The sequence below is a fragment of the Brachyistius frenatus genome, unplaced genomic scaffold (assembly GCF_029030835.1).
Source record: "Brachyistius frenatus isolate BFR_SWC_R1_liver_20210118 unplaced genomic scaffold, ASM2903083v1 Contig_2, whole genome shotgun sequence".
NCBI lineage: Eukaryota > Metazoa > Chordata > Actinopteri > Embiotocidae > Brachyistius > Brachyistius frenatus.
Genome location: NW_027210601.1, coordinates 11,774,104 through 11,799,446, shown reverse-complemented (window position 1 = coordinate 11,799,446; position 25,343 = coordinate 11,774,104). Strand labels below are relative to the sequence as shown.

Below are 25,343 nucleotides of genomic sequence, written 5' to 3'. Positions count from 1 at the left end.
GTTCAAAAAATGACCGGCATTTACAAAGTCAAAACTGACTTATGATTTTTTTTATAAGTCTTGACAAAGCAGGGAACTGAACCCCAAACCTTCTAGTTGAGGGGAAGCGGTGCTAACCACTACACCACCAATCTTCCCGGGAGTTTAACAGCATTGTGACAAATCTTTGTCTCACTGCAACCTACAGCTCCATAAATATTCATTCAAATGCGACCAAAATTGCCGCATTAATAACAACCTTGGTGAAATAGAATCTTTTACCTGTTGAGTTAACCAGACTGTCAGTTGAGTCTCTGGAAACTCTGAGTGAACTCCGTGAAACGCTGTCTCCTGCCAAATCTCTTTCTCCATTGCCGAAGATAGTCCAGAGGTCTATGGCGCCGACCCCAACTCCAAGCTGGAAAAGACTTCATGAAGACACGGGTTTGAGCCCCGCTCAGGTATCACACATGGTTCATGGTTTACGGAGGGGGAGTCCCCTTAATAAGCCACACAGTTCACGGAGAGCGAATCCCTCTAAGGGTAAGCCACAAAGGTATGGGTTTGTACGTGCAGTCATACTAATACCAAACCAAAGGTCAACAACAATACAAAACTCAAACAAAAAAATAGTCCAAAAGAGATTTTTTTTTTTCATTGTGCACTTGTTGCTCTCACAAGTAACTTTAGGCATGCATGTCAGTTCATAAAAAAAGTCATCCAAAATATCCAAAGTATGTTGTCCAAAATATGATTAAAAAAAAAGTCATATTATGTCGTCCGAAATATTTTAAACAAAAAAGATAATAATATAGCATGTCGTCCAAAAAAAGTGACACAAAATTCATTTTTGGATAGAGAATATAGTATAGAGACTAGAGAAGAGAGTATAGAGAATAGAGTATAGAGTATAGATAATAGAGTATAGAGAATAGAGTATAGAGAATAGAGTATAGAGTATAGAGTATAGATAATAGAGTATAGAGAATAGAGTATAGAGAATAGAGTACAGAGAATAGAGAATAGAGTATAGATAATAGAGTATAGAGTATAGAGTATAGAGTATAGAGAATAGAGTATAGAGAATAGAGTATAGATAATATAGTATAGAGTATAGAGTATAGAGTATAGAGAATAGAGTATAGAGAATAGAGTATAGACAATAGAGTATCGAGTATAGAGTATAGAGAATAGAGTATAGAGTATGCAGCTAAGTTTGATGTTTCGCCGTGACACAGGAAGTTGATGTTTAAGGTCAAACGATGCTCCAAACCTCAAGAAACTTGCGTCAGGCACCAACTTTCATGAGTTTCTGAAGATGTTAAAGCCGCCAAAAAAAAGCCATTTTTTTAAAAGACGAATAAGGAATGAGATCGAGAAAAAAATGAAAACCGTGCGAGGGCCCGCATATCACTGCTTGCAGTTTAAATTTCAATTATTATTGAGCCTTTTGATAAACAAAAGAATTGTGGATGATACACAACAGATATATCTTTTTTATACCTGTTTGGTGTTTAATTGTGTTTTTTAGGATGTCATAAATTGTATATTGTAAAACAAGCCTCTAACTTGACTCCAGTGTCAAGAAGAAAAAGAAGGAGTTACACAGATTCTTTATTTTTATTTTTTCATTAGTAATGAACGCACTTAAGACAATTTCCACAGAGCAGATCGGCAGGGCAGGAAGTCAGAAACATGAAAGTGTAGAGCATCTGGTCAACTTTCAAAATAAAACACCCTGTGCAGACTCCCGATCCTACAATACAATAGAAACCGCTCAACAATCAAGGAAAAATGACCAAAACAGGCAGACAAAACGCTTCACCTCTGAAATTCTCCCGGTGGGGTATGAAGCCGTGCAGAGGTTGGAACAAAACAGCAGCGCACGCATGACATGACGGAGCTTTGTCTGGTGGAAAATACAGGTTATACTCCAGAAACAGTAGACAGCTGCCGGGAGCGTGTGAGGTGCCTTTTTCAAGAACACTTCAGCCTTGGATGTTTGTCTTTTTTGGCCAAAGGAATTGATCCGACAACCCTCTGGTCCCAACCCCTGTTTCTCAACCTCCGGTGTTCTTCCTCCAAAATGTAGGCACCCTGCTCCATTGAAAAGCTCTCTTCACAGTGATAGCCCTGCACACTGAGAGGTTCCTAAGCAATGCAGTTTATACTCGGTGGAGAGTTTCGTGTGTTGTTTGACATCATTAGGGGCCTGCTGAACAAAGCGTTTTGTCTCTGCCTTATTAAAAGCAAACAGAAAATTACAAACAGAAGTGACTACATCGAAAACAAGTGGAAATACCTCCTTCTGCTGGCCGACTTTCCTCTCGCTCTCTTCAGATTTTAGGACGGAATATGGGACTTAATGACTCGTTAATGCTGACATATTGCAATGCATGTGAGGTCAGGGCAAAAGCAGCGTTGACAAGAACTGCAAGTCCTCCAAAACAAAATTGTAAAACTCAGAGCGAGCCTATAAATGAAACGGGCCTTTCTGACTTTCCTTCATCTGTCTGTCTGCACTCAGCAAACACAGGCATTGGACTTACACATGGGCACACTCACACAAGCCACAATGACACATCACAGCGAGCGCTTGAGCTTTTCTTGTGACAATAATAAAACCCAGAGCCAGGAAAATAGGAGAATGACCAGTAACAGACACGTGGACCGGCTACTCCTCTTCCTCTTCGCTTTTTCCCTCATCTGCCGACCTCTCTGCCTAACTTGTGCAGGGCATCTAAATAAGAGGTGTTGTCTTCTGTTGAAGCAGTGTTGTTTGCCCAAGGTGGTTGAAGGTGAGAGCGACTTATGCTTGAATTAGTTCCAGCTCATTCCAGCAGTGTTAAGACAGCTGGAGCCCTTTGTGCCAATAGGAAAATGGTTTATTGATTATTTAGCATGTCAGATTTTATTTACTCTGGACTCGAAGCGTAATTATGTCGACAGTTTGCTGTAATAAGTTTGTAGTATGAGGCTGTTGTTTCAACTGCACCTCTGAAAAACCAATTTAGCTAAAGCTAAATGACCTCACTCCTGCCTCCACTAGAGTGAACGAGCTTTATCACTGGCGCTGACGTGCTGCTGATGCACAGCAGACGGTTGGTAAAGGTTACCCTGACGGCCGCCACTCATGGCCTGATGAAGAACGCCACCCCCGACACGTGATCGTCTGAATGAACCGTGATACTCGAGTGTTTTGTACATCATTAAGTGGCCACTTGATTTCCAGGGAAGCCTGGATAAACGACAAGCAGGAAATCAGACCAGACTGAAGAAGAGTTACAGCTGAGCCACATTTTGTACATGATTTCTTTTGCTTTCTTTCCTTTCCAACATATTTACTTTTTTGGTAGGGTTTCCCACACATGCATTGTTGTGTGCCTTACAGCACAGATCATTTGGAGGATTTGATGACCTTCCATGATTTCATTATCTGCCCTGTAGACTATCACAGATGTATTTCATGAATGCCACTGCTGATCTCAGTGAAACGGTCCTGCAGATGGAGAGACAGACAGACAGGCCTGTAATTCTTCGTCTGTGTGCGGAATGATAATGAGTTTGACCCTGGCTTTGGGTTAGCCTCGCCTAGCTTAGCAACCGTTACCACTGAGCGGCAGACAGCAGGGCAGGCCGGAGGGCTCCGTTGCCAGGCTAGCCCGCGTCCTTACCAGCCCATACATCCATGCCCTTGTTCACCAACCCCCACCCTCCCGCCTCCCGAGGGACCGAAGGATTTGTCATCAACACGCAAACTCAGGATTTAAACACACAGGTTCCCGAACCCCCCGCTGACACGCAGTCCAACGCACGACTGTTCAAACGGAAAGCACGGACACCCACATGAGCAGACTTTGAGCTTAACGCAGAGCACTTAGGAAAATGATTTCTGTTGTCTGGTCTTTATGGTGGTACTGTATAATATTGAAATACAAATATTAAAGAGGGCTGAATACCAAAAGCATCAAGCGCAGCCTCAAATTGTCAGTAGAATCAGCATCTTTAGGACAAAAAAATATTGTAAAAAGTCCAACTTCACTGGTTTTTAAAGTAATATTTGTAACATGTTTATATACGTAAATACATATACAGACATCTAAATATATAGTCCAAAGAGATGTAAAAACACCTGATAAGAAAGAGGAAAGCAGAATTTGTAGGATATAAGTAATGCATTTATTGAACAAGGAAAAATTTCACAAAAATCCACATCAAAATATAGAAATATAAGAATATAGTAGAAATATTGTTATTGTTATTTTAAAGAAGATAAGAAGTTATTTAAAAAAATTATTGCAATATCAACATGTTACGGCCCTTCGGGATTGTATTAATAAATGTGTATGTGTTATTTATGGTTAGAAATAATAAGGTGATAAGTGTACGAGCTTGCAGCCTTTGGTTCTGTGTCGCGACCTGAATACCTCGACGTTGAAGCCGGGTCAGCAGCTCATTAACATTCCAATACAGCTCTAATCACCACTGTGTGTGTGTGTGTGTGTGTGTGTGTGTGTGTGTGTGTGTGTGTGTGTGTGTGTGTGTGTGTGTGTGTGTGTGTGTGTGTGTGTGTGTGTGTGTGTGTGTGTGTGTGTGTGTGTGTGTGTGTGTGTGTGTGTGTGTGTGTGTGTGTGAGAGAGAGAGACAGAGATCATGCACGTGTTGCTCTGTGGTGAGGATGCGGTGAAAGTGTGTGATGAAGCGCCCGCCTCAGGTGATTAGCGCCGCGTGCTGTGATTGGTTCCATCATCCCGCAGCGCTTCTCTCACATCTCAAACTGTTGTGCAACGTTTGCACAGCTGAGACTCATTTTACCAACAACTTTTTATTGATCCGCTCATCGGAATGAAAAATACGAACACTGGTGGGAGATGAAAGGTGTGCAGGGAAATATACAAGGCATCAAGATTGTGTCCAGAGAGCTCTCCTCGTGTTCGGTGGAAACATTATTTTTATGGTTGTTGTTTTTTTTAAAGCGTTGCCCTGGAGCTGTTTGTTTAACTATGTCCATTTGTATGTCTTTTCTCTCTGCAGAAAGACTGTATAACTCCAATGGACGTGACTTGAGACGAGCCCTGTTCTCTCTAAAGCAAATCTTTCAGGTAACACACACACACACACACACACACACACACACACACACACACACACACACACACACACACACACACACACACACACACACACACACACACACACACACACACACACACACACACACACACACACACACACACACACACACACACACACACACACAGGCATATTTCACATGCAATTACTGTCAGTTTGTTGTTGCAGGATTGCGGCCACTGTGCGCTTCTGTGATGAAAGGGATCTCCATCAACGTGGCATTTCTCTCCCTCTCACTGTCTTTGTATATGTGTGTGGGTGTTTGCGTTTGTGTTTGTGTGTGAATCTTTTATTTTAGGATGAGAGGGGTCAGCCACTTCAAAAACCAACAAACACATAAGCCAACACACACAAAGCCCTCAGTTATAAAAGCACATCGCTTAAGTATGTGAGAAATTTCAAATTGTTTAAACTCGTACCGCTTTCAAGTGTTACTGTGACGAAAAAAATTGGCCCTTTTAACAAAAAGTTGTAGCAGCTACAGAACCAATGATATGAGTTTCTTCCAGATTCAATGCTTATTTTCAATTTGGCTCACAGAAGATTTCTGAAGTCTGACCCAGTACCTCTAAAGGCAGCATTATCCCAAAAGTGTGTTCATCATAAAGTTTATCAACTTTTATTCTAATCCTGCACATTACTGACATCATGTGGTGGCAAAAGGGAATGCAATTTGCTGATAAAGTATAGATAAAATGATCAGTTTTAGGCAGGATTTTATTTGTTTATGTTTGTATACTGCCAGCTTTTATGACTGTGAACTTATTCTGTTGTTTTACTTTGTTCCCCTGATTTACTTCAGGATGACAAAGACCTGGTCCATGAGTTTGTGATGGCCGAAGGCCTGACGTGTCTCATCAAGGTTGGAGCAGAAGCTGACCAGAACTACCAGAACTACATATTAAGAGGTACAGTCTCTCTTACTTTCTGATGGCCACAACCAGGTACAAATACCAACATTAATAGGCTATATATCTAGACATAAAAAAAAATCTGTGTAATATCAATTCTGGGCACTAAATAAATATGTTCAAAACCAGACTCTAGCAGCAGATTTAGATTGTTATAACTTGTTAAAAGAATGCAACTGGATATAGTTGTGTGTGTGTGTGTGTGTGTGTGTGTGTGTGTGTGTGTGTGTGTGTGTGTGTGTGTGTGTGTGTGTGTGTGTGTGTGTGTGTGTGTGTGTGTGTGTGTGTAAGGTACTTTGGCAAAAGCACATAACACTATTAGAAATATCTTTGAAATGTTTTGATATTTTGATAATAAGGGGACTGATTATAATAATGATAATACTATTGAGTAACACTTTTTCACACAGGTCCATGTGGGTTTGGATTTTTTTTTCTCCCTTAATAACAAAAACTTTCATTTTAAAACTGAATTTTGTGTTTACTTCTGTTATCTTTGACTAATATTTAAATTTCTTTGATGATCTGAAACATTTAAGTGTGACAGACATGCAAAAAAATTGGAAATCAGGAAGGGGACAAACACTTTTTCACACCACTGTAAGGAATCGTTACCTGTTGTTGCACCATTATGGCCGGAGACCTCAGTTTGACTTTGAAACTATTGGAGCAGCCCTAAACCAATCAGCATTGACTACCACGTAGGGAGTCACTTAGTCACCCACGCTGGTCGCTGACGATTCTGCCTTTCAGTGTTTCATTATGTATTACATCAGCATTTATCTGTGTTATTTCCTGTAAGTGACATCAGCCCCTCATGTCTTACGATCAAGTACAGGAAGCTTCACAATAAAGAATGGGAGGAAGTGAAGTTGTAGATACTGCTTTTATGACTCTTTAGTTTGAAGCTTATTCAGTGAGAATTATGTATGAACCATACTGTGCATATTAAACTATCAACAGACCTCTTTCTGTGAAGTGGAAAATAATATATTTAAGTATTTCTATATTAATTCCATTTTCTGATTTTGATCATTTGTCTCTCATAACAACTCAAAATATGCCATCTCAGTTGCAAATAATAACTCTGTGTGAAGACACATCCTCATTCATATCTTAGCAAGTAATTTGTAATATGATACATTTTCTTTGTGCAGTTTGAGCAGTTGTGCATGGCACCTCTGTGGTCGGTGTCAACTGACAATTAAAATGGAATCATGACAGAAAATTTCATACTTTATTTATATACAGTAATAATTGCAGGTAAAAAAAACACGTTGGTCAGATGTAACAAGGAATCCAGATGTGTTAAAGATGTAACTGCACCATTAAAAGAATAATAGATCCTCAGTGACTCCCTCACAACTTCTTAATCACTGTAAATATCAGCATTTCTCTATAACAGCGAATACTCAAAAAAAAATTGTATAAAGTAAAAGACTTAAAATTCTAATTCTAAATAAAAGCTGTATATACTTAAAGCAACCTAAGTTATTTTTGATGAAGGAATTCACAGGAAACTGAACTGTGGGTGGCGGCTCATTAACAGTTTCCTGTCTTGCAGTAATGCAGCCGATTTCCCTTCACTGAGAAAAGCACAGACAAAAGCTGACAGAAATATTTTGTATAAAACAGCAAAATTATTAAAATTTTGAAAATTGTTTGAACAAATACAGTAATAAGAAGCAAATAAAGAAAATAGGTTTTCAGGTCCTGTAAATGACTTTCATTTGTGGGTTCATCATTTTAAGAGTGACGCACACAACATGCCTCCAAACACCAGAAATTCTGACAGAAGTAGTCACTGTTAATTGATATGTCAAAGACTTTGATATTCCAAACCCAAAATTCAAAGTCCTCGTCGTCCTTGTCGTGCTCGTTGTCCTCGTCGTACTCATTGTCCTCGTCGTCCTTGTCGTTCTCGTCATGACCAGGCTTCGCCATCTTAATCATTACATTTCCTTGATGAGAACGCCATAAGGCCGAAGAGAGCTCTCCACGATCCGCTTCTCCTCGTCGGCAGATGTTCCTTCAGCAACAGGAATGAGCCAGTAGTCGGGTCTCTGGCAAATCTTTCTCTTTTGAGGACTGATTCGATTTTGCAGGATCACTTTGTAATGCTTCCCCGTCTTCTTCGATGTGAAGCTCTTTGCATAGTCCTCTTTCTCAGCAACGTGTATGTCTGGTGTTGAGTAGATTCCTCTTCCGTAGAGCTCTCCAGATCCTGCTTTGTAGTGGCTTTTGATGATGGCGTTGGCTCTATCTAAGCTTGTTCCATGAAAAGAAACAGGCCATTCTCCCTCTGCAGAGTTACTCCTCCACCCATTGGGGCCCAGCCAGGTGTCTCCATCTGGGTATTTACCTCTCACTTTTAAGCCCATGCGGTACCAACCTTTTGGGCGCTCGTATGGCTCACCACCTCTCACACACGGAGTCTCTTCGGGGAGTTCACTGAAGTCGAAGTCATACTGTTTGTCGAAGAATTCTTCCGCATTGATGAAAAATTCCTGTACATAAGGACTTGGTTTCCCGATGAGTGTGCTGACAAAAAATTTGCCAACAGATAAAATGTTTGCTGCGTGTGCAACTGCATATGGTTCTTTCTTGCCATAAGGATTAATGATCTGTCCAAAAAGTGAGGACAAAGCTTCTAATTTTAACTCCAAGTCCAAATACATGGTGAAAGAGGACGGGAGTTGCTCTCTGCTGCTCTAGTTCAGGATGTGTGAACTCTGTATAGCTCATTCTAGCCAGCGGCTCCACGTCAGCACGCACAACATTATTCTTTCACTTTCATTTTGAAACTGTGGGTCTAAAGCTATTATGATGCGGGAGACTCTTAAAATGCTGTACGGTGATCTGTGAGCTATGTTTATGATGCAACCTCCATATTACATGTATTTTAATGTAAATCAGCATCTAATCAGTTTGTCACTGTATGTAAATCAGCTGAGCAGACCTTCTCAAACTATATAAAGTAAAACATTAATGATTTGTCAAATACAGAGGAAAAAATACAAAACAACAACAATAACAATATTATCGTTAAATCAGAAGACTATCACATCTGCACAGATGTTTTTTTTTTTTTTATTCAGAAGCTTTAGAAGTTAGAAAAGAGGTTGATGCAATATGTGGCCATTGGGAGCGAGTGAGATACAGTAACGACAAGACAATGCCGAAAGAATCACCCGTTCAAAGGTTGTGTTAAATAAGAGAGGACAAGAGACTAATGTTCATCGTTTTTATGTTCAGGAAATTCTGAAACTTCAAACAAGAGTTTTCCCTTTCTGTTGTCCAAAGTTGATGTCCATGTATCCCGCTTAGTTCTGCCTGTCTGAATTACATGCAACTCGCAGGACCGCGCACAGCTCCAGACATTGCAATGATTTGGCAAAGTGGTAGGCCTAGTGTTTAAAAACGATGTAATCTTCATATTAGGTTCTTCAATGATGATACATGATCTGAGTCTGTAGGTTTTTAGCATTTTGAGTCATCTGTGTTTTATTAGATGCCGTAGTAGCATTTCATTTTTTACGATTTATCTGAAATTTACACTTTACATTTCCTTGTTTAATCTAAATATTCATACTGTATAAGTATTAATATTTTTACAATAATATTTTGTATGTGTTTGATAGTAAGACTAAAACGTTTTTAAATGTGTAGGGCGTAAAATTCAGCCTGTCTCCCAACTTTGTTTTTAAATGTCATGACTGAGTGTTAAAAATGCATTATTCAGCAGAAGTGATTATTGGTGCCAAGTAATAAATCTCCTAATATTTCATCTTAGCCGTGTATGAAACGTATAAAATTCTCACTGTCGCGATCAAATGCTTCAAAGTATCAGGTGCATCTCGTGAATTGCATGCAATTCTCAGCGGGCAGGCAGAACTTGGCATAACACACTGTGTGCCGTAGAAAATACTAATCATTAAACATTGGTAAAACAGGGATTATAGTGAATGAATTTGAATTTAGTCTGCAAGTAGTTTTTTTTTTTTTTTTTTTCGATCATTTGGATTAGGTGCTGTGAAAAAACAGGTGCATGGATTTAAATGAAATATTATTTTTTTTAAAGTGCATGCTCGTAAGAGCATTTCTTAGTGTTATTTCCTGTGACTTACTCTGCAAAATGACCGCATGCCCTGTAAATACTGTCAGTGTACACATACAACTAATGAGCTGCCTCTTTTTGTGATGATAAAAACTGTCGGAAACAATAGCACTTAGGTTTAGAAAAAATAATATATATCTTTCCCATTTTCTGCTCTGCTTTGTTTGTGTTTTTGTCATAAGGAAGCAAACCCTCTGTCGTTGATGGCTTTGTCTCTCTAACATTAGGTTTGTTTCTCCACCCCCTTCCTCAGCCCTGGGGCAGATCATGCTCTACGTGGACGGGATGAACGGAGTGATTGGCCACCCTGAGACAATCCAGTGGCTCTACACTCTTGTTGGCTCAAAGGTATAGCTGAGCTAAAATTTAAAAAAACAAAACAACAGTCACACACACTACAAGCAGGCTTTCATCAGCTCTGAGCTAACCATCTATTGTTGGGAGAACATTATTTTTTAGCCTTTATCCAAAGAAATACACACACAACCACATCTGTTTCTGGTTTTATTCTCTCTCCTGACCAGAGGGTGGTGACTTTTGTTGGTTTTGTGGTATTTATTTGCATTATTTTCTAAAGGACCACGTCTGTTTTGGATCTTTGGAAGCGTCTAGATTCCAGTGCCTAGTTTTTAATCCATTATTTAATTATATTTGTTTAATCTTAGTATATACAGTTTGCAGCAAACACACTTCCTCCGTCTTGTGTTAAACTTGTTAGAGAACAGTCACATTGAGGCATCCAAACAAAAGCACACATAACATGATGAACAGGTTCTGATGAAGGGAAACCATTGTTGGCACACACACACACAGATTTGTATTTCCAGCAATTCAGAGAATAATACATTGACTTCAATTAATTTCTTGTCGACTTAACTTAACCCTAACCATAATCACTACTTACCTGTCGGTAACCCGTACCCTACATTTGACCTAAAACTAACTTTACCCGAACTTTAAACCAAGTTTGCACACAATTAGTTTTTTATTATGGGGCTTTTCCCCACAACAAGAGTAATACAAGCACACACACACACGCACAAACAAACAATATGTAAATCTAAATCTATTTCGTGCATTAAGACTTATAGGTCTAGAAGCACAGCATAGATAAAGCCCTAGGGACGCATGCATCGGGATACACTAATACCAATTTTAGATTTTCTAAACTTCATCCACAGGAACATTAGTTTTTTCGTCATATTTCCCCCCTTTAGTTTCGCCTGGTGGTGAAAACGACTCTGAAGCTATTGCTGGTGTTTGTGGAGTACTCTGAGTCCAACGCCCCACTGCTGATACAAGCCATCACCTCTGTGGACACCAAGAGAGGTACACACAACGTGACATGCCACCAGCTGCTGAGGGGCTTCTTCTGTTTGTCTTCTGTTTGTACAGAGATGGTTGGTTTGGGTAGCAACTAAGTGACTAATGTTTTCATTTTTTACCTTCTCCATGGATGTTACTGGACTGATTTCCAGGCTGCAAGTCATGGTCCAATGCTTTGGAGATCTTGCATGAGAAGGATGGGGTGGACACAGAGCTGCTGGTCTATGCGATGACCCTCATCAATAAGGTATTCATAGCTAAAGCTTTTATATAGTGAATACTTTTATACCACTAAGTACTGGATACGGGAAAACATGCTTTAAATAATGACTACATGTACTTGAAAACACACCTTTTCTTTCCACATTGATGAATCATTTCATGTTTAGATTTTGTTACTACATTTCTTCAGTTATTCACAAGATATAAACTACACTACTACATTTTAATGGTGCTGCTTTAGGGGATTTCCACCCCAGCCACAATGAAATGACTGCATATGCAACATTGCGATATTTTAGAATTTAGCCATTAAAGGTTTAAAATCAAATATGTTAAACTTTCTGCAGAAAGGCCTTGATGATTTATCTGTCTCCTTTCTTTCTGCAGACGCTTGCAGCGCTCCCTGACCAGGATTCCTTCTACGACGTGGTGGACGGTCTGGAGGAACAAGGCATGGAGACAGTGACCCAAAGACACCTTGGGCGGAAAGGCACCGATCTTGACTTGGTGGAGCAGCTCAACATCTACGAGGTTTGAGACACACATGAACAAAATATTGAATATATTACGTAATGATTATTGCTTTTTGTTGCACATCATATCTCAGCGAGTAAGTGCTGCTCACGCCCTGTGAATATGATGCAGTTGGACTCTGTGGACCTCTCAGCACTTTACACTCGATCACCTTTTTCCCAGGCGACCCTGCGGCATGAAGACGGTGATGACGACAGCCAGCCTCTGCCAACGGGCCGCCGGGACCGCCGACGAGCCAGCCATGAGGCAACGGGCTCGGACAAAAAATGTGGCCTGGAGAGGAGGCGAAGCCGCAGGGCCTCTCTCGGGCGATCTGGCCACGCCTCCCCCTGCAGCCCTGCGTCCCCACAGAGAGCCGGCTTCCAGCCTTTCAACGGACACAGAGCCGAGGACGTTAGCGAGAGGTGAGAGATTATCAGCTAATCGGTCACAGGGGGATTAAAAATAACAGGTAGTGTCAGATATTTAGTCATCCCGTTAGAGATGCACGTGTTTTGACTGATCTCAAAGGAGAAGTTCTGACTCTTGTACCGCTTTCTGCTCCAGAGCGCTGTCAGGTTTCCTCCCATCCATGTAAGTTCAAACATCACTCAGGAAACAGTCAGCTGCTCACCTCTTTGACCTCTGACCCTCACGTACATGCTGTAACAGCCACTCACAGCGTGGGTTTTCCTTCTGGGGCGAAACACTACTGTAGACTGCTGCTCCACTAAAAGAAATAAAATCAGCAGCGTCACACGCCTCGAGGGTTTGCTTGTAAATCTAATACGAGCGTTATTAAACCGGCACAGGCTCATTTCAGTGCTGTGTGTACGTGCATGATAAAAGACGATGTGGATCGCTCTCCAGCTGTCTACCAAAGGTAAATCTCTTCGTCCTGTCCTCCACTGCGGCTCTTTTCACTCTCATTATGTGCCTCCTCATCTTCTGTCAGCGTGTTATGTGACCACACAAGGGCGCCTGTGAATCTTTAAAAAAAAAAAAAAACACGTGAAAATATGGTGAGAATCAGTTACATGAGTTTTTTTTTTTTTTTTTTTTTGATGGGTGAAAGTTGTTTATGTACATCCTGCTTCATGATATGCACACATGCATAGAAAAAAATGTTTATTGGCCGTCCCATTCGTCACACACACATGGCTCTGGTCTTGCGGAACAACACCTGGCAGCACACACTGACTCGACTGCAACAACGGCCATCTGGTTTCACTCGACAAAACAGCCCGGTGACACTGATCCCAAGTCAGTTCCTCCTCTCAGCGCTCCTTCTCCACCTTCCATGTCATCTTATTTCGTCTCTGTGTGCATGTAAAGCTATCTAACCGGAGGCATGGAGTGTGTAATCATTCATCATTCATTCATCTCCCGTTTCATTTCTATGTTTTTCTCTCGTCTTCATCCTTTTCTTTCTCGTTATGTCAGATGTCATGTCTTCGTTTGTTGTCTTCGAGTGTCTTAAATGTTTGTGTGATTTTCTATCACAGCTGTAAACACTCTTCTCAACCTCATCTAAACCCTCCATCTTTTCCTGTCTTCTGTCCCATCACTTTATGTCTCTGGAGATTTTTTTTTTCACCATTTGCATGATTATATTCTTATGTATCGCATCATCTCTCCCTCAATCCTTCCCTTAAATGTTCCACCCATCATTCATCCACCCACCCCTTACCCCACCTCCATAGAGAGGAGGAGGAATGTGACGATGGCAAAGAGGAGGAGGAGGAGGAGGAAGAAGAAGAAGAAGAAGAAGAAGAAGAAGAAGAAGAAGAAGAGGGGACTCCTGTGACTGAGTCTGATTCAGATGAGCACGAGGGGGCTAATGAGACCACCCCCAGGTATTTTAGGACATGGTGGTAACATGTAGTATACATCTTGAGGTTATATGTTAAGGTACCAACCATTAAATGTCTCCTTGTGTTGCATATGTGGTTGGTTTGATCTCCTTGTGGCTTGTGTATCTGGGAGTTTTTACTATCAGTCGCCCTGTAACCTGTTTACCTTGTACTACTTCTCCATTTCTCTCCACTTATTCCTGTCAATCCATCCCTCTGTTCGTAGCCCGGCTAGACGTCTCCCATCCATCGTTCACAGAACAACCCTTCAGTCCATCACCATCACTTCCAGAAAGGAGCATATAAAAGAGGAAGAGCAGCGGAATCGGACAGAACCACCTTCGGCGCCCACCTCCGCCCCCGCCTCCCCTTCGTCCCCCGCCCCCAGCGCTCTCAGCCCCCCGGCCCAGCCCTCCCTCCTGGCCACCCTGCTGGCCAGGAAAAGATCCGTTGTCACCATCCCGGCGTCCAAAGAGGTCAGCCCGCAGTCGCTCGGCAGCTCCCGCCCCTCACCCGACCGCCTGCCCTACCTGCCCCACTCGCCCTTCCATCTCTTCTCGTACGATCTCGACGAGGAGCCTTCGCGCTCGGCTCAGGCCAAACCCGGCGAGGAGCCGCCCAAAACGACGCCACCCAGGTCAGACGGACAGCTGAGGGCAGTCACCAATTCATTCAGGAAGCTTTCCTTCCTTCTGTCTCTTCGACGTTCTACTTTTCCAGTTTCCACTTCTGTTTCTGGCTTTTATGTCGGCACCAGCTTGGATCTCTTTGCACCACTTTTGTTATTCATCACCTCCCCTTTTCGCCAGTTTTATTTTCAGTTCTGTGACCTCACAGCTTCTCACCTTGAGTCTGTCAACACTCTTATTATCACCTATCATTCCTTCATATACGGAATCTCTTCTTAGTTCTGCCACTGCATCGATAGTCCTCACTTGTTTTCACTCCCCACTTTGGCTTCCCCCTCTTTTCAAGAACTGCTGACGTACTGTAGTGTTTGCAAAGATGCCTCTTCCAACTCTTCACCTGTATGTCTTTGTAGTCTTTCCTTTCTTCGTAGTTTGATCACTTTAATAGAACTTTGCATTCTCTCATCCTTACGTTCTCCGATCTCCCGTCAACTTTGATATTGTAGATATAGTAATGATGTGTGCGATTTTTTTTCTTGCTGGGTCGGACTTAAAAAAGTTCTAAGACTTTTTCTGCTGCATGTAAACTGAGTGCAGCACTGTAATGCATGGAGCAAGGGGCAACTATAACTTTAATATTCAAAGTTATGTCACTTGATCAACATCGGCACCTGAGGTCACTCACTTTTCTCACCCTCCTTTTCTCCTCCCTCCCCACTTCCCCCCCAGGAATGGAGGTCTCATGTCCTACTCCTCTCTGAGCACCCCAAGTACACCTACCAGCTCCAGGTGAGCCCCCCACATATGCAAACATCCTTAAAATACACACTGCTGTACCGTAAACGGGTTCACGTACAAGCACATATTCAGCTGTGTTTGTATGAACACTTGTACAAATATGGACTGTGGATTGTGTGGAGCCTCATGGTGATGACATACTGAAGTGAATGTGATCTCAGCTCTCTGGTGACTCAGCACATAGTTTCTCAGATACCATAATACATAAATTATGGTGTGTTACATATATTCTTAAACATTTAGAAGTTTTGCGTTCGTAAGGACCGTGTGTTGTGTTTTAGCCGTCTATCACAGTAGTGCAGCAGAAACTAGCAGACGAAAAAAAACATTGATTGTAGAACGAGGACATTTTTTTTATGGCAACGTAATCAATAATAACGAAGAGAAAATGCCTTGGAAGAAACAAAGGAAACGTTCTGTGTCACTCTCTCCTTCAGGCCTGCTTTGGGAGGTCTTCTGTCCTCCTCCTACAGACAACACCAGGAATCTCTGGCGGCCGAGCGAGAGCGCCGCCGTGTGGAGAGAGAGGAGAGACTGCAGAAGATCGAAAGAGAGGAGAGGAACAAGCACAAGTGAGGCATCGCTAGCTTTGCTTCTGAACGAGGCCTAGGCACTTTGAGATGAGAGAAAAGTTCAATAAAACTGACATTGATTTGAAACTTAAAGCAGGACAGTATTGTACATCCATAAAAAGACAATGAGATATTTAGACCTAGAACTGGTAAGTTTCCAAAGAAACTGAAATGCAACTTAAAATCGTCTTTCATCAGACCCTTCAGCCTTCTGAACACATTATACATGCAGTGTTTGCAGTCGTTATGCTAAGATAAGCTAGCCTGGTTCTGCCTGATTATTGCTCACGGCTTCAGTCATTGCTGTGATTATACTCTGGAGACGCTGCTCACATTAAGGTTCGCTCTGCCACGTTGAAGGGCCGACCAATCAGCGACCAGTCGGGGTTGCTAAGTGTGATGTCATTGAAGTAGTTCCAACGATGGCGGCAGTGGTAGAGTTTCAGCGCACAATATGCAGTTTACAGTGATCAATGCTGATTGGTTAAAGGCTGCTCCAGTAGTTTCAAAATGAACCCATTAGGGTGCAACGACTGGAAACAATCCTAAATGGAGTGTGGTCAGACACGTATATTCACGCAGTATAAAGTTTAAAAATCATAAAGTATACGTTTGTAATTACAGAACAATAAGTGAGAAATAAAAGTGAAAAGTATGAATCAATGTTGAGACAAAACACAAAAACAGAAAAAATGTTAATGGCAAAAGGGGTTTAACTCTGGGTCACACCAGTTCTTTAACTGCTTGCGTGCACGATGTGCAAACATTCACACTGGCAGGTCTGCCGAGGGTGTGATTATTATCTTTTAAAATTCTCTACTTGTGTGTGTGTGTGTGTGTGTGTGTGTGTGTGTCTCTCACAGCCGCGACTATGTGGATAAAATGGAGGAGGCCCGGCTTGCGCGGGAGGAGAGGTAAGTGTGTGCAGTAAATCAAAACAACACAGAGCAGCTGAATCCGCTGGGAGCGTGTTTGAGCCGGTGGTTTGGGAAGCTTGGTAATAGTGTAATTGTTTTCAGGTTATAAAGGTGCCCCTTGCTGCCAGAGGCTGGGGGATACTGAAGTGATTCTCTTTGCTCCGTCTGCCTGTTTTCTCCTCCGCTCTGCCAAGGGCCTGATTGTTTTGGCTACACGCTGTGAGAAAATCAGAGACCCTGATGGGTCGAGCTTTTCGCACTGAATCCACGTGCACATACGCACTTTTTGTTCAAGCATGTGCACTCACATGCACGCAAGAAGAATTTTCATGAGGCTAATAAATCCATGTTTGTGTGCAGATGGGAATCACAGGAAGTAGGAGATTTACTCGAGGGTACGCGAGGTCACGTTCCCATTCAGGACCGACAGCACTCCATACAGCCATATATTACTGATGACAACTGTATAAAAGCCAAATCCGCTGCACTGATCATTGTAATATTTCAAAATAGAAAAAGCTCCCACTTACTGTTCTTCTTTTCTTCTCTTCTTCCTTTTTCTTCTTCTACTGACAGTCTGTTTTCTGTGCCAAACGCTGTTGCCTTTCCTTTTATATCCAGTATAGCCACAGAATCTCTGAAGTATTTATGGCGTATTTGGGCATTTTGACTATCAGAAAAACACGCGTTTCGGCCCCACCTCACCTCCCTGTGGGACTCGTTGCTGACAAACACTACAGAAACACCTTGTTTAAAAAGGACTTTTACGAAATACGATGGCTTTAATGACAGACAACAAAAATGAGTGTTGGACGTAGTACGGTTTGACTGAAACCAGACTTGGAAATTGAAATTGAAAATGAAAACGGGAATTTGGTTCAGTAAATCCTTGAAACAAAACGCACAACAAATATATTAGCATTCTGATCAGCAAAAGTGAGATGGTGAAAATGGTAAACAATTTACCTGCTAAACATTTTAGCATATCATCAGCCTTAGAAGTTCGCTCAAAGCTCAGGATGGAAGTCCACAAACTATTCAGGTCTTTTTTGCTTTATAAAGTAGCAATATGTGACAAGCAACAGTACATAAGTATTATTATCAAAATTAAATTAATGCTTTAAAAGCAAAGGTACTAATAAAGCAGCAAAATGCCCTTTGCATTTCCTATAATTTAGTATATTATATATTGTATAAGTGGCATTTTACAGTTTTTCTTGCTTGTGATTTCAATTATTTTATATGGTGTTTGAGTGTTTTAATCTAAGACACAGAAACATGTTTTATAATCTGACTGTTTTGTTTGTAAATCACTGAAGAGGAAAATTAAATGTGCTGCAGTTGAGTAAATGCAGTATTTTCCTTGGAATGTAGGAGAGTAGAATAAAGTATGAAGTGAATCAGAAATACTAAAGAAACGTGTTGGTAAAGGAGCAGTTTGTAGGATTTAGTGGCATCTAGAGTTGAGATTGCAGATTGCTACCAACTGAACACCTTTAATCTCACCCTCCCCTTCCAAGAGGACCCGCTCCCTATCTAGATATTCAGGGCTCACTCTAAAGTAATGAATACATAACGAGTCTGCGTTTCAGGTGTTGTATACTTATGAAAACATAACAGGGTTTTCCCTCCCGTTATTAAGCTCAGGTGCAGCTCTTATGCTATTCTGGACACCACTTCAGCAGAAAAATGTAAAATAATTGTGGAGGGTATAAAAACATAATTAATGCCCTTCGCAGACCTGATGGTTGTAGTTGTTCTCCAGAGCACTTTTTCAGCAAGTTTTGCATTTCAGCTTTCTGGATGTTTAATATTTGCCCTTACGATTCAACATTTTTTGAAAATATTACACAGATATGGTAATAATAATGCTAAAAAAACGATGTTAAAATTGCATATTTTGGTGAGGAAAACTTAAAATTGTCTCGGGACAGCGGATGATCACCAAATCTCTCAGTCTTCCGCAAACGTAGGGAAACACTACATAATCATGAATATTATATTCCTTTTTTGCCAATATATCCCCATAAATCCTTGACGGTGTATATTTTAAATACAGTGAACCTGCTTCCACCACTGCTGTAATTAGGTATTACCTTGTGTTGGTCAGCTATAGCTAAGGCACATATTGTGTGCAGTTTGATTTATGGACATAAACAGTGCTCTCAGCAGCAGGCTGGCAGGTTATCGTGTTTTGCTAACTGTCACTCAGCGCCTTTTATTTCTAAGTGTGTGAGGACCTGCAGTTTGTCTGAAGGTTCGATCCAGGTTCAAGCAGAAAATCCGCTCGCTCGCTCAATTTCACTCTTAACCGCATGCACATTCACACCAACACACACATGAATCAGGATCGAGTTTCTTCAGGCCTCTGAAGTGGCCGGATGCTAATGAACTCTGAACAGAAGCTGCACACATTCAAGGCACGGTGGGAAAGAGGAGGGGTTAGAGAGAGAGAGAGAGAGAGAGAGAGAGAGAGAGAGAGAGAGAGAGAGAGAGAGAGAGAGAGAGAGAGAGAGAGAGAGAGAGAAAGAGTGAGAGAGAAAGAGTGAGAGAGAGACAGAGACAGAGAGAGACAGAGAGAGAGAGAGAGAGAGAGAGAGAGAGAGAGAAGGGGTTGACTCATTGCCCTAAATCCCTGGCTGGGCCGGGAGGTTGAATGGGAGAAGGGAGAAAGAGAAGAGGAAGACTGAGAGGAGGAATGGACGAGGGAGGAGAGCTGATCAAGGCACATCTTGAACAGGTTTACTCTGATTCACTTCTGATGTTTGTCCTTTCAGCAGCCCAACTAACATTAACTTCACCCCATCTCTCCTGTTCTCCTCTCCTGTCGTCCTCCCTAACACTGTCTCCTCTTCTTCAAACTCCCTCTGGTTGCATATTTGGGCTGAAGGCTGAGAGTTGGAGAGGAGAGGAGAGCGAGGGAACCGGGTGATGAATGCAGTGAATGCTTTGTGGACCATTAATGAGGCGAGGTAGAGGAGTGAGGTGGGATTATAATGTGAAGAGGTAAAGAGGCGTGGCAGCTGTAGAGGAGAAAAGGAGTCGAGTTTTGAAGGTAAACATTGTAAATTGGGACTTTTTAATGAATTCAGGTGTCTTGCCAAAGAGCGGTGACGAGTGGTTTAGTTTTGGGCAATTTGGCAAAGACCAGCACCGAGACGAGCGCTGCTCAGAAGACAGAAGCTGCTTTGTTTCAGACTCTTTTTTTTTTTTTTTAACCTCTTCTATCCTCATCCTCCCTCCGGCTGATTCTCCTTCAGGTATAAGAACGTGGAGCGTCTGGCGGCGGAGGAGTACGAGAGGGACCGCGTCCGGGTGCCAAGGACTCGCCCTGACCTCAACCTGACCTTTGAACCCTCTGAGGCCTGGCCCTCATCGTCGCGCAGCAGCACCCCGTCCTCCTTCGCCTCCCAGGAGGACGCAGAGGCTGATCTTGAAGCGGAGACCCCCGCCACTCCTTACACGGCCTCTGAGACTGGTAGGAAAACTGGGAACGACATTTGATGAAGTGGGAATGTGCGTTATTGACAAACTGAGAAAATTGTTTAGATGACATCAGCTCTAATTTTTCAAAGGGTTTAATGAAAAAGCTGTGGCCAATTGGTACCCGATTGTTCTTATAATATAACATACAACAGTATGCAGCATTACTAGTGCTGCTACTGCTGCTACACTTTATTCTGCTGATACTGTTCATACTTCACAGCCTTCTAGTGTCAAACTGTGTTCTTAAATCACTCTGTACACTGGAGATCAAACATCCAAGAGAAGTAACAAACTAATTTTTGAGTGGAGGAGAACTTGTGGATTTCAGTTCTGGTTGATTAAGCAGCAGATTAATGAATGGCAGCAAGAACTCAGTGATCTACTACAAAGAAACAAACCTGAAACAACTCACTGATTTCATGTTGCACATGCTGTGAGGAGTTTCAGTGGACAGTTGGAGACAACGGCCGGGCAATGAGCGGTGTCACTGTGGCTACTCCGTCTTATTTCATTACTTTCAGCAGTGTTTCAAACTGATCTGCTGGTGTGAAATGCCAAAACTGACCAAGATTTTTGGTTTAAATACATTTTGTATGTTTTTACATCAATGAGATTAATTTATAAAGAGATACGATAGATTTTTCTCGAATCCTTTGTGCATGTGAATCCAGTGCAGAAACAAAACACTGTGTAAGAGATCATGAATGAATATTTCCCAAAAAAGACCATAAATAGCATCAAAACTGAGGTTCAACTTCATAAAAATCTTGAGGATCATAACTTTTACATAACTTCATAACTTCTCAGTTCAAGCGACTTTGAATTCTGCTGGTTAATATTTTAGAGAGTTATAATTAAAACCAGAAGGCCGTCAGTTCAATTCCCACCAGTGCGCCCCGAAGCAATCACTCTTAACCTGAAATTCTTTCACTTCGCCGCTCGCCGTTTAAATTAGCATGCAGTCGTGTGAGCATGAGAAGGAGAAGGAGGACAGATTGTGGAAAATAGAGAGAGGAAAGGAGGGGACACCGTCGGGGAGGGTGTAGGTGAAAGGGTCAACGGGGTTTTTGAAAGACCGTTTTAAGAAAGTGTGATGCCAAAACATCTTGCGCAAGAAAACAGCCTTGTTTTGGAGTGCATGCGCGGCTACGATCTCACGTACTGTAGCTTAAAGGGGGCGAGTGTATGAGGCCTCACAGTGTGGTGTTATTCTAACCCCGCCTGCATCACTGCAGCGACTGTACTGCTGAGTTACGTATGTGTACGTGTGTACATGTGTGTTTTGATGTAAACAGGAACTTAATTCTTCATTTCCTGTTCATATCCTGGGCCTGCGACAACCTGGCTTTGTGTACCTGCCATATTGTTTACATTAAGAGGGGTTTTTTTGTTTGTCTTGCCAGTGTGTATTGTGTGTGTGTGTGTGTGTGTGTGTGTGTGTGTGTGTGTGTGTGTGTGTGTGTGTGTGTGTGTGTGTGTGTGTGTGTGTGTGTGTGTGTGTGTGTGTGTGTGTGTGTGTGTGTGTGTGTGTGTGTGTTTATACAGAGGTGTCCCGTACGCGGCCTAATACAGAGATATCTTTAATATTTAAAGAGAAATTTCACGTGTTTCAAACAGTGTTTCATCACAGACAACTCTTATACGTGACAGTGTGTTTCTGTGTGAGTGACTGTAGCTCCCACGGGAGCTAAATCAGGGCACAAGAGAGGGTAAATAACACTTTTTTTTGTCACAGGAGAAGCTGATGACTCCAGCGCCAGCATAGAAACTGAGGAAAAAGAGGCAAAAGTCCCTGCTGAGGAGGAGGTAGAAGAGGAGGAGGAAGAGCAGAAAGAAGAGGAAGTGCAGGAGGAAGTGGCAGCAGAGAAGGAAGAAGAAGTCGAGGAACCAGAGCAGGAGCCGAAGGAGGAGGAGGAGGAGGAGAAGAAGGAGGAGGAGAAGGAGGAGGAGAAGGAGGAGGAGGAGAGGGAGGAGGAGAGGGAGGAGGAAAAGGAGGAGGAGAGGGAGGAGGCGGAGGAAGACAGCGGCATCCTGAGCGACAAGGAGCGACAGAATGAGGAAGTGAACGAGAAGGACAACTGCTCGGCCTCCAGCATCTCCTCAGCCAGCAGCACCCTGGAGAGAGAAGAGAGGGCGAGCAACGAGAATGGTGGGTCGATTTTACTGCACCATGTACGAGTCCCAGTTTAAGAGCTGTCTCACATTATTTTTCCTCTTCTGTACCCCGTCACACTCTTTCTCAGGCTTTAAGGAGGCCGAGGTGAATGAGAAGTGCAACAAACTCCTCAACAGCAAACTCTTCATGCTGGACATGTTGTACTCCCAGAACAAGAAGCCCACTGATGAGGAGAAGGAGGAGGAAGGGGATGTGGAGAAGGAGGAAGAGAAAGGAGAGGGGGAGGATAAGGAGACGCAGCAGGACGCCAATGGACAGCCAGAGGAGGACCAGGAGAGCGACAACAAGGACGAGAAGTTGGAGACTCGCCGAACCATCCGCGCGTTCGCCGAGCGGTTCGGAGACCTGATCAAGGACCTCGGCTCGGCCCAGCCTCACCTGGACAGCCCAGCCAGCGAGGCCCCACCTCCCCCTCCTCCTCCTCCTCCTCCACCACCACCACCTGCACCCAAAAAGGAATCTGACACCATCTGGGACCAGCTGCTGGCCAGCCCTCGAGAACTGCGCATTGGGGACATCAACTTCACCGACCTGACGGAGGCCGACGACAAGGACATTCTGGACGCCGTGTTGATGGGGGGATGCAGCGACCTGCCGCCCCCGCCGCCTCCTCCGCCCTTCATCCACCGCTTCCCACCGCCCCCGCCCATGCCGGGCTGCTGCCCCCCACCCCCTCCCTTACTTGGCATCATGAGGCCTCCGCCTCCTCCTTCCTTTAGCGCTCTGATTCCGGGGCCTCCTCCCCCAGAGCCGCCGCTCTTCAACAAAAAGAAGAAGACGATCAGACTCTTCTGGAGCGAGGTGGGTCGAAACAAATACTATTTTTAGTAAAATATTATTAATTAATATTTAATTAATTATTATTAAGGCTCGTCAGATTTTACACGACATTCATCCAGAAAGCGATAACTGTAGTTAGAACTTGAATTAGTCATTCAAGCAGTCATTCAGTCAATTAGCATTCAATCTTTTCTAATCACGGTGAATGATTTCATATTATAAACCATTAATTTGTAGCAGCTAAAAATTCAGACTTTCAGTTTCTCGACAGGAAATATGATCTGTTACTGATGTTTTTGTTTCCAGAATTATTCAACTTATGTATTTATTTGTGCAGAAGATCCTGCAGAGTTAAAAAACAAAAACAAAACAAAAACCATGTAATGGCAGCATGTTTCCATCAGCTAGTTAAGATTAGGGAGTCATCAGAAACAATGAGTCACTCAACATGTTCCTGATGCTGCTCTTTTTTGTGGTTCGTTGTGTTCACAGTCTCTCATTTACCTGTTTTTATTGTAGGAAATGGGAGTCCAACACATGTCTCCACCTAACGCTAACCTGTTGTTGTTCTGTTTGTGATCAGGTGCGTCCGACAGACTGCCAGTACCAGGCTAACAAGCGCAGTGGAGACTCAATCTGGACCAAACTGGAATCAGTGAAGCTGGACACGGCCAAACTGGAACATCTGTTTGAGACCAAGTCGAAGGAAATACCAGTTACAAAGGTAAATAACTAAAAAGGGCTCAGAGAGGTTTGGGACTCCAGTTCATAGTTTTCACTGTGATACTGGATGTTTATCTCAACTTCAGCCATTAGTCCCAACACACGATACACAGAATACTTTGTAAATGAATAGCTCTTACAGTATGTTGCACAAAAAACACATTACTTGCTGGAGCTGGCAAAATAAATAAATACTCGTCACTCCATTCAATCTTTAATTGATGATATTTTACAATGAACTTTGGCTTTCAGACATTTTGAAGCTCGTTTTTAGCTTCGCAAACACAAGTTTCTCTGTGAGGCCTGACTCAGCAAATGGCAGGAGAGCGTGTAATCCTTTAGCTGTCAATCACACGACAAATCCACCTCCTCTTCAAGCTATCCTGTCGCCAAGGTTACCCACTCCTAATTACTTACATCCTTTTGTGTCTATGGTTCAAGTCTCAAAGTAGTTTAGAGATTTATACCATACTTTATTTATTACTCACTCAGACTCATTTACAGGCAACCGCTTCCGGGCCAATGAAAAATTTAAACAGCCGGTATCCGGGCTGGAAGTTCAATTTGCCTGCACTACATTATATATGTAATATACTTTACAGTTTTTTCAGCTCATGATGTAAACTCCTCACGTATGGCAGGTGTCATGTACTCTTTTATTTTGTCCTTTTGGCATTCTTAGTTTAACGGCTGCCACATCATCCCAGACACCTTGCTAGCCAAGAAGTCTTAAACGTTTTGTGTGGATTATCTGCAGCACCTGAAAGCCGACGTTTAAAGGGTTAAGAGAGGTCGTGTGTGTTTTGATCCTGATCAAACAGGGGAGTTTGGAATCCTTTGCAATTCTCAAAAAAGCCTTTTAAATGAGGAAGCTGTGGTCTGCAAAGACGGGGAGCTGAAGCCAGGCCTCTCACACTTTGAACTCCTGAGCTGCTGCTTTCTATTGGAGGCGAACCTGTTGGTAGTTCACTTCGCTTTGGCTCGGCTAATGTGACAGTATGATGGTGGTCTGCGGCTATAGTATTGAAACAGCTCATGGAAAGCTCTCGGTTAAGAAAAAAAATCAACGGTTTCAAGGACCACCAGTGCACCGAAGACATCAGAGGGCAAAGCGAACGTTATGATGTTTCTACGACTTCTTTTTGCAGACTCTTCTTTGTTCCCTTCTTTAGGTTTTATTACCTTAATTAGATACGTAATTTAGATGT

The 25,343-nt window shown here is 42.5% G+C and overlaps 2 protein-coding genes across 5 annotated transcripts in view; one reads left to right on the top strand and one right to left on the bottom strand.

Moving 5' to 3' along the window:
- The window catches only part of fhod3a (formin homology 2 domain containing 3a), a 57,399-nt gene that overhangs the window by 24,805 nt on the left and 7,251 nt on the right, over positions 1-25,343 (top strand). For 2 of the 4 annotated variants that reach the window (XM_069699532.1, XM_069699523.1), the window contains exons 4-20: positions 5,014-5,081; positions 5,915-6,020; positions 10,394-10,488; positions 11,358-11,469; positions 11,619-11,713; positions 12,076-12,219; positions 12,385-12,626; positions 12,769-12,795; positions 13,905-14,057; positions 14,281-14,691; positions 15,413-15,472; positions 15,919-16,053; positions 16,917-16,967; positions 20,231-20,448; positions 22,192-22,605; positions 22,700-23,433; positions 23,996-24,136. In XM_069699532.1, the coding sequence (XP_069555633.1) occupies positions 5,014-5,081; positions 5,915-6,020; positions 10,394-10,488; positions 11,358-11,469; positions 11,619-11,713; positions 12,076-12,219; positions 12,385-12,626; positions 12,769-12,795; positions 13,905-14,057; positions 14,281-14,691; positions 15,413-15,472; positions 15,919-16,053; positions 16,917-16,967; positions 20,231-20,448; positions 22,192-22,605; positions 22,700-23,433; positions 23,996-24,136 (3,206 nt within the window). The remainder of the gene's footprint in view (positions 1-5,013; positions 5,082-5,914; positions 6,021-10,393; positions 10,489-11,357; positions 11,470-11,618; positions 11,714-12,075; positions 12,220-12,384; positions 12,627-12,768; positions 12,796-13,904; positions 14,058-14,280; positions 14,692-15,412; positions 15,473-15,918; positions 16,054-16,916; positions 16,968-20,230; positions 20,449-22,191; positions 22,606-22,699; positions 23,434-23,995; positions 24,137-25,343) is intronic. The other 2 variants (XM_069699541.1, XM_069699550.1) reach the window with 2 other exon arrangements.
- LOC138621438 (uncharacterized) lies at positions 7,247-8,729 on the bottom strand. The gene has a single exon (XM_069699509.1). It carries the CDS (start codon positions 8,699-8,701, stop codon positions 7,976-7,978), a length of 726 nt encoding a protein of 241 aa, XP_069555610.1. The 5' UTR covers positions 8,702-8,729; the 3' UTR covers positions 7,247-7,975.

Bases quoted from the DNA above. Each gene is read 5' to 3' on its own strand.
- LOC138621438 (XM_069699509.1), bottom strand. From the start codon at position 8,701: ATGTATTTGGACTTGGAGTTAAAATTAGAAGCTTTGTCCTCACTTTTT.